The sequence below is a fragment of the Callionymus lyra genome, chromosome 8 (genome assembly GCF_982586985.1).
Source record: "Callionymus lyra chromosome 8, fCalLyr1.hap1.1, whole genome shotgun sequence".
Taxonomy (NCBI): Eukaryota; Metazoa; Chordata; class Actinopteri; order Syngnathiformes; family Callionymidae; genus Callionymus; species Callionymus lyra.
Window position 1 is genome coordinate 4,799,400 of NC_141825.1, and position 12,824 is coordinate 4,812,223.

Genomic DNA, 12,824 nt, shown 5'->3' on the forward strand with positions numbered 1-12,824 from the left:
ACACACACACACACAACAGAGAGAGCGAGAACACATACACACCAGATAGCGAACACACACACACAAAAGAAAAAACACACACACTGTTAGAAATTATTCAAACCAACATTGACGTTAGAAGCAGCAACAGAAGTAAACATGTCATCAACACGTCAACCACACGTCGACAGACGAGTCCACACTGACCTTCTGCAGAGTTGCACTCTGAAGCTCCTCCAGGCTGCTGGACAAGAGGCGACGTTGGTGCCTGAGAAGAAAGTGTTGGTGAAGAACTGAGAAGAAAGTGTTGGTGAAGAACTGAGAAGAAAGTGTTGGTGAAGAACTGAGAAGAAAGTGTCGGTGAAGAACTGAGAAGAAAGTGTCGGTGAAGAACTGAGAAGAAAGTGTCGGTGAAGAACTGAGAAGAAAGTGTCGGTGAAGAACTGAGAAGAAAGTGTCGGTGAAGAACTGAGAAGAAAGTGTCAGTGAAGAACTGAGAAGAAAGTGTCGGTGAAGAACTGAGAAGAAAGTGTTGGTGAAGAACTGAGAAGAAAGTGTCGGTGAAGAACTGAGAAGAAAGTGTTGGTGAAGAACTGAGAAGAAAGTGTCGGTGAAGAACTGAGAAGAAAGTGTCGGTGAAGAACTGAGAAGAAAGTGTCGGTGAAGAACTGAGAAGAAAGTGTCGGTGAAGAACTGAGAAGAAAGTGTCGGTGAAGAACTGAGAAGAAAGTGTCGGTGAAGAACTGAGAAGAAAGTGTCGGTGAAGAACTGAGAAGAAAGTGTTGGTGAAGAACTGAGAAGAAAGTGTTGGTGAAGAACTGAGAAGAAAGTGTTGGTGAAGAACTGAGAAGAAAGTGTCGGTGAAGAACTGAGAAGAAAGTGTCGGTGAAGAACTGAGAAGAAAGTGTCGGTGAAGAACTGAGAAGAAAGTGTCGGTGAAGAACTGAGAAGAAAGTGTCGGTGAAGAACTGAGAAGAAAGTGTCGGTGAAGAACTGAGAAGAAAGTGTCGGTGAAGAACTGAGAAGAAAGTGTTGGTGAAGAACTGAGAAGAAAGTGTTGGTGAAGAACTGAGAAGAAAGTGTCGGTGAAGAACTGAGAAGAAAGTGTTGGTGAAGAACTGATAAGAAAGTGTTGGTGAATAACTGAGAAGAAAGTGTCGGTGAAGAACTGAGAAGAAAGTGTCGGTGAAGAACTGAGAAGAAAGTGTTGGTGAAGAACTGAGAAGAAAGTGTTGGTGAAGAACTGAGAAGAAAGTGTCGGTGAAGAACTGAGAAGAAAGTGTCGGTGAAGAACTGAGAAGAAAGTGTTGGTGAAGAACTGAGAAGAAAGTGTCGGTGAAGAACTGAGAAGAAAGTGTTGGTGAAGAACTGAGAAGAAAGTGTCGGTGAAGAACTGAGAAGAAAGTGTTGGTGAAGAACTGAGAAGAAGAAACACTCGTACTCACCACAGGTTGTTCAGGTAGTTTGAGTCGGACAAGAAGGAAACGTCCAGAGAGTTGTAGAGGCTGAAACAATAACAACAATACTTCACAGAGACACTTTATGAAGAACATACTGAGATAAATACATGTTATGAAGAACATACTAAGATGAATACATGTTATGAAGAACATAATAAGATAAATACACAACATGAAGAACATACTAAGATAAATACACGTTATGAAGCAAATCTTTGAGAAAAAAAAACAACAAAAAACTGAATTTTTCATTCAAAACTAATATGTATAGAAAAAGATGAAATGAGTTTTTATTTATATATAAAAAGAAATAGAACTCAAGAGAAAATACTTGTTATAATATTGATACATTTTTTTTATAAATTATGTTGTTGTAATATTAATGCAATTTGAGTTTTATAAAAAAAACAAAATACATCGTACGATAAAAAACTTAGTGAAAAACAACTAAGAAAACATTATTTACAAAAGATGAACCGTTTTTATTTAAACATTAATTTTAAAATAATTATAGAAAAAACAATTATAATAAAAATGCATTTAACTTTTTCTTATTATTTTAAAATTATTTAGAATTAATAAAAGATCAGCAAGAATTACTTCTTCATTTAAATATAAATCAATGAACAACTAAAGAAAAAAAAATGTCTTTGTTATATTAATTCAATTTATTGTTATTTTTTTATTTAAAAAAGAAAAGAAAGAAAAAACATTGCTATAATATTCATGCACTTTAATTTTTATGTATTATTTATTTACAAGATTAAGATTAGAAAGAAAAAACAAAGACGAGACAAATAAAGTAAACATGTGACTCGTTCGTGAGGTCAAAGGTCAGACGTTACCTCAGATCTAAATCTCTCTGATACGGCGACGAAGACAAGAGCAGCGGCGAAGAACCTCGCGAGGAAACCTGCAGAGAAACAACTTCACGTCTTTAAAACCATTATTTATTTTATTCATTAAGTTTGATTGACACGTCATTAGAATCAAGTGTCGAGTTTAAACTGACCGTTGATTCTAACGACGTGTCAATCAAACGAAATCAGTTTCGACAAAATCGTTTTTAATTAAACATTTAAAATATGTTTTTTTATTGTGAATGAATTTAATGGATTTTCATGTTGGAAGGATTATTTTTATCATCCATAAATAATTTAATTTAATGAAAAATGTTGGATTTGTTAGTTTTGTTAATAATTAATTAAAAAATATATACTTTGTTCAAAAAGTACACATTTATTTTACACAGAGTTTGATTTTCCAGTTACTATAATTCAACAACATTCTTTCTGAATTTAATATTTTTAAATTAATAGACTTTTAAATTCAATATAAAAACGTCAACGTACAATAGAGTCACCAGGTGTTACTTTCAGCCAATCAGGCGACGCGTAGACGATCATGTGACCACATAGGTGGCGGATTAACACATTTTTTTTAATCAATATTCAAATTACGAAATACAATTATTCAAAAATGTATTTGAATCCTTAAAAAAAAACAAAAAAACATTTTAATGATTCATTTTTCAATATTCTGATGACGTAGGTCATGGAGCTTGATTGACACGTCACCAGCTGGGAATGATTGACACGTCTTGTTGACAGGTTGCTGACAGAGGTGAGAGTTGAATAATCAATACTCCTTCCGTCTCACCTCGGATCTGAAGGTGTCGGAGTGAGCCTTGTGCGTGATGGCTCTCAGCTTCAAGCTGCCGCTCAGCTCCTCCTCGCTGCTTCCTGCTCCACACGCACACACACACACACACACACGCACGCGCGCACACGCACACACACACCGTGAACGTCTGAGTCAGGTGACCGGCGTGGGCGACTCACCTTGAGTGATCATGGTGAACTCCCTCATCTTCCTGTACTGTCCGATGAGGACGCCGAGCTCCTCGATGCGACGATCCTGTCAGATCAACGCGTCAATCAATCACAGAAGCGACAGATGACGACAGGTGAAGACAGGAAGAGAGGAAAAGAAAAGAGAACCTTCTCGTTGTTGGAGGCCAGCAGAGACTCCATCCCCACCTTCAGCCGCTGATACTCGTGGTCTGCAGGTGACAAGAACCGAGGGTTTATTCGCAGCGACGTGCGCACCTGCTGCACGCCAGCACTGATCCCCGCGACCACAGAGCTAATGGCTACGGACAGGCGGAGCGAATGGACGATGGAGAGAGAGTTTCTCTTTCATGCACAACCACAGAGAACGACACATGACACTTGGGCTGTGTTTCAAATCGCATACTTGTGTACTTAAACTTAGTGTTTTTAGTGCAACAGTGCGTCTCAATGCTCAGTATGCAAAAATGTAGTGCACACTGAATTGTCGTACTTAAATGCTCACGGATCTATGGACACTTTCTACCCTAAATGGCTCCATCTTAGTGACGTTGACGTTGTAAACAGGAGTTACGTCATATATATATATATATATATATATATATATATATTCATATACTAACAGGTGCATTTTCAGCAGCAGTAGGATGATGAAACATCTTTGGTGCTGATACTGGTGTAAATATCTCGTAAATATCGTGAATTTTTCATTGTTAAAAAGTAGTAGAAAAAGAAGCTGTCGCGTCATTTCCTGTTAGTGTGTAGCAGCAGAGTTTGATTTTAGACAGTGTAGTACTGTTACTAATATTGTTATTAAGTTGTGTTTCATTGTGTTATTATTGTGTTGTTTTGTGGTTAAATTAGTGTTTTCTCGAGACGTTTACGCCAGTATCTGCTACGAAGACGTGTCATCAGTGACGTAGCTTCAGTTTAGCTTCATCTACGTCACTAAGATGGAGGACGTTAAGGGTGGAAAGTGTCCATCGATCCACACTCAATATTCTGGCCATTTGAGTGCACCAACTTTGTGCTCATTGCACACTACATTTTCACACACTGTTTATATGGACGCAAAATATTAAGTGTACGTGCAGAAGTGTGTGATTTGAGACACAGCTCTGGACTGTAACATTTCAAATGTTGAAAACGATTACAATTTTTTTTTTAATATTGAAAATTTGAATTACTTTATTTAACAATTGTATATTTTTATTACATTTTTTTAATGAATACTTTTTTTTTTACACATTTAGTTTGATATTATGATTCCAATGATTCCAAAATTCAATATTTTTTAACTCAAAGTCTTTTAAATTCAATATAGAAATGTTGTTAAAAAGTGTCGCCAGCGTTAGAAACAACATTATTACACCAGCATTGTTAAATAAATTAAAATAAATAAAGTAAAACTTTTAATATAGAAATCATTGGATTAAATTTTAGACATTTCAGTAAAAAAAAAAATCCAAAGTTCCGACATTTGAAATGTTAAACGTAATCATTCAATATTCTGATGTCACAGAGTATTTTTCAGATCATGTTTGAGAGCGAGGGAAGGATGGAGATGGATGAACAGTGAAGAAAGAGCTGAGCCAAAAGAAAATGAATTTATTTAAAATAATTAGACTTTTTTTATTTTAAATTTCGAATTTTAGACAATGAATTATTTTCTTCAATTATTGAATTTACTTATTTTCTATATCAAAATGTTGCTCACTTATTAACCCTTGTGTGACCTCAGGGTCAAGGTGACCCGGAGGCCTCAAAACAAACACACCTTGACCCTGAGGTCACACAAGGGTTAAGAAAAATGTATGAATTATTTTGATATTCTAATTCCAATAATTCAAAAATACATTTTTTAAACTCAATATGTTTTTATTAATTGAACTTGACAGTAAAGTCAACATCTGTGGTGCGTTCAAAGACCTCAAATAACAAATCACAGTGCATTATGCAGATTGACGAGTGAGATTTCAGGACAATTCTGCTTTTTTTTTAAAAATATATTTGTTAATAAATTTATTTATTTTGAACATAAAGAAAATAAAAATTTAGTTATTTGTATTTACAGAATAAATAAATATAAATTAAAATAAAGCAAACCATAACGAAACAGTTTGAAAAATTATTTAAAAAAAACATTATACTAATAAACATAAAAAGTCACATTTTCTTCTTCAAAAAATAAAAGTAACATGATTGTCTTTTTATTTGAATTACAGGCTTATTTTAAATTTGATTTAATATTTCAGAGTTAAATAAAAGATACATAAAAACCTCAGAGTAATATCGTACAACTACAGATATTTTAAAAGTAATTAAGAAACAGAGACAAATAAAAACATGAATAAAACCATCACTGATTTAACCCTATTTGTTATGATATTAAAGATATATTTATCATTATTTATTTACATTTCAGCAACAGCTCAACAGTAAAGAGTGAAAGAGCCTCACATTTGCTGATCAGTTGTTTGATATAGATCTCCTCTGCAGGGGGCAGCAGAGAGTCAGCAGAAGATCACAAGTTATTGAAGTTGACAGCGTGTGTGTGAGTGTGTGTGTGTGTGTGTGTGCGCGCGTGCACGTCTACCTCTCTCCACGCTGTCGTCGCTGCTTCCTCGCGCCAACAGTTGCGTCTGAAGACACTCGATCTCCGCGTCTTTCGTGGCGAGAACCTGCTGCAGCTCAGAGACCTCCGTCTGTGGAGAAACCATTTCTTTAACCTCATGGTTCAGAGTCACGTGACTGTGACGAGAGTTGACGAGAGTTGACGAGAGTCTGCCTCAATAATCACAACAATACGAAGCCACGGAGACGAGCTGCTGCGAGTCGGAGACAGTTGTTCTCTGTTTTCTAAACCAATAAAGAGAAAACTTTTTCCTAAAAGAGATTCTAGTCTCACGTTTGTCTTGAGATTCTACTGTTAGGAATTAGTTTTTAATGATGTTAGTATGAAAAAATGTAAAGAAAATAGTATTTATTCAGCAGTAATACAATACATATAAGAATTTGTATAATGCAGTATACAAGTGAAATATATTTGTTAAATACACCAAACACACAAATAAATACACAAATGCAATAAATAACAATACGTGTGTGTGTTTTAAAATTCTGTCTAAAATATATATATATATATATTTTTAAAAACTAATAGTGACAAATTATGTTTTATATATTTGGATTTTGTAGAAAAGTATTAATATTATCATTTAATCAAAAAATGATATCTATTTTTTTTATTAAATTAAAACAAATTCTGATCATCTTGATAGAAACAATAATATATATTGAGATCAATTAATAATTTAAATTAATAGTATAATATTAAGTTACGAATACTCTTTAATAAAATGACCTGCAATAGTATTAAAATAAAATTTAATGGTTAAAATATTTTTTACATATTTAAACAATATAATAAAAATGGTATTAAAATAAATGTCTTAAATAAGAATAATTGGTTCTTTAACAAGTAAATGCATCAATCTGACGTTGAGGGTGAAGAACAGGGTGAGAGAGCAGCAGAGGGGGAGGAGAGAGAGAGTCACCAGCATCATGGGGGGGTGAGGGGGGAGGCAGAGGGGGGAGGACGAGGCACCTGAGCGCTCCGCCATTGTTCCTCCCACTGAAGCTTCTCCAGCTGAGAGTTCTCCACCGTCAACTTCAGGCTGCTGAGCTGAGTCATGAGAGACTGATAACACACATGCAGAGAGTGAGAGATGGAGAGCTGGAGGAGGAGAGGAGGGAGGGATGGAGGGAGGAGTGGAGGAGTGGAGGAAGGAAGGAAGGAAGGAAGGAAGGAAGGAAGGAAGGAAGGAAGGAAGGAAGGAAGGAAGGAAGGAAGGAAGGAAGGAAGGAAGGAGTGAAGGATGGAAGGAAGATGGGAAGGAAGGAGTGAAGGATGGAAGGATGGAAGGAAGGAAGGAAGGAAGGAAGGAAGGAAGGAAGGAAGGAAGGAAGGAAGGAAGGAAGGAAGGAAGGAAGGAAGGAAGGAAGGAAGGAAGGAAGGAAGGAAGGAAGGATGCAGGGAGTGAGAAGAAGGTAGAGTTAGAAAGCACAGCTGGAAACAATCGGGGGGTTTGTAAGTCATTAGTGGTTTATTAGTACACAACTGTCACACACACAACTGTCAACACACGCACAATACTACGAACCTTGGCAGAGTTATACTACAAGACTTGAGGATTAATACTATGAACCCTGGCAGAGTTATACTATGGAGACTCGAGGGGTAATACTAGAAACCCTGGTGGAGTTATACTATGAAGACTCGAGGAGTAATACTACGAACCCTGGCAGAGTTATACTATGAAGACTCGAGGAGTAATACTACGAACCCTGGCAGACTTATACTACAATACTTGAGGAGTAACACTAACAACCCTGGCCGAGTTATACTATGGAGACTCAAGGAGTAATACTATGAACCCTGGTGGAGTTATACTATGGAGACATGAGGAGTAATACTACGAACCCTGGCAGACTTATACTACAAGACTCGAGGAGTAATACTACTAACCATGGTGGAGTTATACTATGGAGACATGAGGAGTAATACTACGAACCCTGGCAGACTTATACTACAAGGCTCAAGGAGTAATACTACTAACCCTGGTGGAGTTATACTATGGAGACATGAGGAGTAATACTACGAACCCTGGCAGACTTATACTACAAGGCTCGAGGAGTAATACTACGAACCCTGGTGGAGATGATCTACAGAGTGATGTAGCTTTTTAGTTTACCTAAGTTGTACTAATAATACTAACATATCTTCAGTGCAGTAAACTATAAAATTGACTCAAAGCTCGTCAAGTACAACATTAAGAAATACATACACTGATGATTTCTTTAAACTTAAGTATTTTAAGTGCATCTTATCCCCTGAAAAACACGGTGTGTACTACAGTTCTAGTATTGACACCCGTACATAAAACACATAAAACACACATCAAACTGCAGTTGAATGAAGAGACACTAAAGAATCTAGTGACATCCTCATCAGGACCAGGACTCACCTTCGTGGCCCGAAGTCTTCTCTCGTAGCGAGTCTTCTCGTCCTCCAGCTCCTCCACTCGGACCCGCAGATGCATCACTTCCTGCTCCAGGTCCTGCGAACAACCACAAGGTTTTCCAGCTGAAGACTCTGAGAAGAAGTGGATCAAGATGCACCAGCGGGAGGAAGGTTTGCATTCACTGATTATGAAGGTCCAGGGAAGTTAATACACGTGTGGAAGTTTATCAGTGACGTCGGAATATTGACCTTTTTTCATCTTTAACTTTATTTTATCTTGTTTTTTAAGCATTTTATATTTTTATTGAATCATTTTATTGAATCATTTCTATATTTAAGGGTTGGATTTTCTTTTAATCGAATAATAATAATTATTAAATTAAAAAAAAATCAAAATAAATTTCTTTACACATATTTGTATAAACTAATTTCTATAAAGATAAAAATAATAATTTAATCCATTTAAATTCAACGTAAAAATGTTGGTATAATAGTACCACCGTTAAATTGAATTTTTTAGAATAGAATTTATTGAATTAAATTATTAAAAATAAAAAGTAAATCAATCAGTTCTATAACAAAACAAAATTAAAGCTTCAGTATTTCAAATGGTAAATACCAAAAGAGTACAAATCTACTTAATTATACTGTTATACAAACATATATTTATATTAAACTTAAAAAGCTATAAAATATTATATTTAGACAATTTATTTTTGAATTATTGTTATTAGAATATCAAACTCGACGTGTAAAAACATTTGTTCATTTTGAATATTTTTTTTTAGGAAAAGAAGGAAGGAAGGAAGGAAGGAAAGAAAGAAGGAAGGAAGGAATGGAGGAAGAGAGAAGGAAGGAAAGAAGGATTAAAAAATATATATATATTTTAATTATTCGAAATTAAAAAAAAGGAAACCTTTAAATACAGAAATTATTGAGTTAAATTATTAAAAATAAAGGAAGGAAGGAAGAAGGAAAGAAAGGGAGGAATGAAGTAAGAAAGGAAGGGAGGGAGGAAGGAGGGAATGAAGGAAGGAAGAAAGAAAGGAAGGGAGGAAGGAGGGAATGAAGGAAGGAAGAAGGGAAAGAAGAAAGGAAGGAAGGAATCAAGGAAGGAATGGAGGAAGAAGGGAAAGAAGGAAGGAAGGAAGGAATCAAGGAAGGAATGGAGGAAGAAGGGAAAGAAGGAAGGAAGGAAGGAATGGAGGAAGAAGGGAATGAAGGAAGGATTTTTCTTATTTATTAATTTATTTTTTAATTATTGTAAATGTAAGTAGAAAATCAAACTATAAAATGTGTTAAAAATGATGGTTTATTTTGAATATTTATTATTTTTTACATTTTAATTTTTCAAACCCACCTTTAAATATAGAAACTATTGAATTAAATGATTCGAAGAACAAACGTTAAGGTTAAAAACTAAAACATATATCATGTTAACTGGTTCAATATCGTGATGTCACTGAAGAACTTCCATGACACCCTCAGATCACGACTCCCCGACGTCACATGTCCACTGGGCGACCAATCAAAAAAAAGGGGGAACCGGCCCAGCAGGTGAAAACCAACGCTTGTTAGTGAACCATGCAAGCAAGACCACGTCACGTGACCTGCTGCGACCCCAGCAGACGCTCCTTCAAATCATCGACCCCCAGATGATTTGAACCCACAGATCCTGCACACGTTAGTCAGACGCCGGGAAACTAAAATACCCAGAGGAGGAGTTAGAGGGAAAGAAGAGGGTGATGAGGAGGAGGAGGAGGAGGAGGAGGAGGAGGAGGAGGTCATCCAGCAAGTCTCCCTACATGTGCAGTCTCTCCTCCATCTAGCATCCATGAGTCCAGGTCTGCACCACCTGACCCGCCCCCCCGCCGGGCCTCCCTCTCCTCCAGGGCTCGCTTCTCCTGGATCCTGGTGCTGATCTCCTCCTGGAACCTGCACATCTGCTCCTGCAGCTCGCTGATCAGGTTGACCACGCACTGGCCGGAGGAGGAGGGGGAGCAGGAGGAGGAGGAGGAGGATGACGAGGGAGGAGAGGAAGGAGTGAAGGAGACAAACATGAAACGCTGCACAATCAGTGTGTGTTCAAGAAGTGTGTACTTTCACGGTACTGTGTTGAAACAAGAACAAAACACATTTAAACGTACAATTAACATGTCAATGTTCACAGTGTTTGTTCATTTTTGTGTTGCAATTTAAACTAGATGTCAACAGTCATGACGTCCTAAAGGAACGAAGAAATCCTGCAAAATACCTTTGAGGACTGAGGACGAGAGGATACAGTGACTCCAGCAGCTTTTAAAGCTGATGTTTTGGTTTCAAAACAAATGAAATCAGTTGATTTTTTTGTTAACGAAAGTGTATTAAAAAAAAAAAAATCTTCTTTCATTGTTATATTTCAATACATTTTAAATAAAATACAATCATTTTTAAATGTACAATCAACATGTAAATATTAACAGGGTTTGTTCATTTTTGTGTTGCAGTTAAACTCATTGCCACTACGATGTCAACAGTCATGACGTCCTAAAGGAAGAATGAGATCCTGGCGATGATTTTGGTTTGAAAACAAATGAAAGAAGTTGATATTTATAACTAAGTGTTTTTATAACTAAATTAATAAAATAATGACATATAATTGACATCCACACGTTAGATGAAAAGTTGTTTAAACATCGACACACTTATATATCTGATACTGTATCTGTATGTGAGGGTTTTATTCACATCAAAAAACTTTATTTAGATTTTATTTTGAGTTAATCTCTCAACCGTCCGTCGTTCTGATCTCTAAAGAAAAGTGTCGCCAGAGAAAGTTAAAGAGTCAACGATTCAAACGGATGTTTATCATTCCTGCTGGAGCCTCAGCTGTTTCTGACACACACATGTACACAGAGAGACACACACAGACGGACAGAGACACAAACACACACAGAGACACAGACACACATACACACAAACACGGACAGAAAGACACACACACACACATAAAGACACACGCATACACACACCCACTAAGTGACACTCACACACATACAAAGACAAACAGACAGACAAACACGCAGACACACTGACACACACACACACACACACACATGCACAAACACACACACAGACACACACGCACAGAGGGACAGACACACACACACACATACAAAGACGCACTCACACACACTGACAGACACACAGACACAGACACACACACATAGACAGGCACACACACAGGCACACACACACAGCAGACACACACACAGACAGTCACACACACACACACACAGCGGACACATACACAGACACACAAACAGACACACAGCTGACACAGACACACACACACACACCCCACACAAACACACACACACACACACACACACACACACACACACACACACACACACACACACACACACACACACACACACACACACACACACAGACAGACACACACACACACACAAACACACATGGACATACACATCACACACACACACAGAGACACACACATGGACACACACACACACAGCGGACACATATACAGACACACACACACACCAACATACAAAGACACACGCACCCATGGACACACACACACACAGGCGTAAATTGTGAGTGTAATATGACTAAAGCTCAACATCAACAGTGGAGTCTGGAGATGTTGAATTATGGCGTGTGAGTCTCTTTGTGTACTTTGTGTTCTTAAGATCCGGTTTTAGGTGACGACTGTGTTAACGTGTCAGTGGTGTGTTTGACCCCAAGTACAGCTGTGACCTCTGACCCACATCATCACAATTCATTTTGTGGTAATAATCTTTGTGTGTTGTGTGTAAGAAAATACTGCAACACTTAAATACATCAATAAATATATATGTATTTCGTTTTTTTGTTTTTGTATCGATATTATATTTTTTAAATTTACTTTCCAATAATATTTTATTCATATTTTAGTCATTTTATGGTTATTTCTTTAATAAAGTGTGTCTAAAATAAAATCATGATTTTTTATTTATTTACAATTCACATGAAAATATTCACAGCGTTTGCCACTAGATGGCAGCAGTCGTTACGAACAATTAAATGATTACTGAGGATGAGAGGATACAGTCGACTCCAGCAGATTTTAAAGTTGATGTTTGGACATATTTTGGTTTGAAAACAAATGAAATCAGTTACGACTTCGTCAAGAGTCATGTGGTCTGTAAATTCTGAGTATGACTGAGGACGGGAGGATACAGTCGACTCCAGCTGATTTTAAAGCTGATGTTTGGACATATTTAGGTTTCAAAACAAATGAAATCAGTTACGACGACACATATATTACTACAGTATCACGATATATCGTAACACTAACCCTGTATCGTGATACATATCGTCAGGTTCTTGTCAACACACACAGCACTAACCCTGACGGTGTCACATGATTAAACAAGATGGCCGCCAACACGTGTCAAACCCTGGCCGGGCGTGAGTGTCACATGACAGGCGTTTAACGTGGGCGGACGTCGCCGCCGGAGTCAC

The 12,824-nt window shown here is 37.0% G+C and overlaps 1 protein-coding gene across 5 annotated transcripts in view; it reads right to left on the reverse strand.

The window, feature by feature from the left end:
• ppfibp2b (PPFIA binding protein 2b) overlaps nucleotides 1–12,824 on the reverse strand; it is a 65,840-nt gene that overhangs the window by 13,065 nt on the left and 39,951 nt on the right. For 4 of the 5 annotated variants that reach the window (XM_087797383.1, XM_087797382.1, XM_087797385.1 and 1 more), the window contains 9 exons: nucleotides 10,118–10,291; nucleotides 8,317–8,409; nucleotides 5,886–5,994; nucleotides 3,440–3,501; nucleotides 3,281–3,356; nucleotides 3,099–3,181; nucleotides 2,285–2,352; nucleotides 1,425–1,484; nucleotides 187–247 (listed from right to left, as the gene is read on the reverse strand). In XM_087797383.1, the coding sequence (XP_087653509.1) occupies nucleotides 187–247; nucleotides 1,425–1,484; nucleotides 2,285–2,352; nucleotides 3,099–3,181; nucleotides 3,281–3,356; nucleotides 3,440–3,501; nucleotides 5,886–5,994; nucleotides 8,317–8,409; nucleotides 10,118–10,291 (786 nt within the window). The remainder of the gene's footprint in view (nucleotides 1–186; nucleotides 248–1,424; nucleotides 1,485–2,284; nucleotides 2,353–3,098; nucleotides 3,182–3,280; nucleotides 3,357–3,439; nucleotides 3,502–5,885; nucleotides 5,995–8,316; nucleotides 8,410–10,117; nucleotides 10,292–12,824) is intronic. The other variant, XM_087797384.1, reaches the window with a different exon arrangement.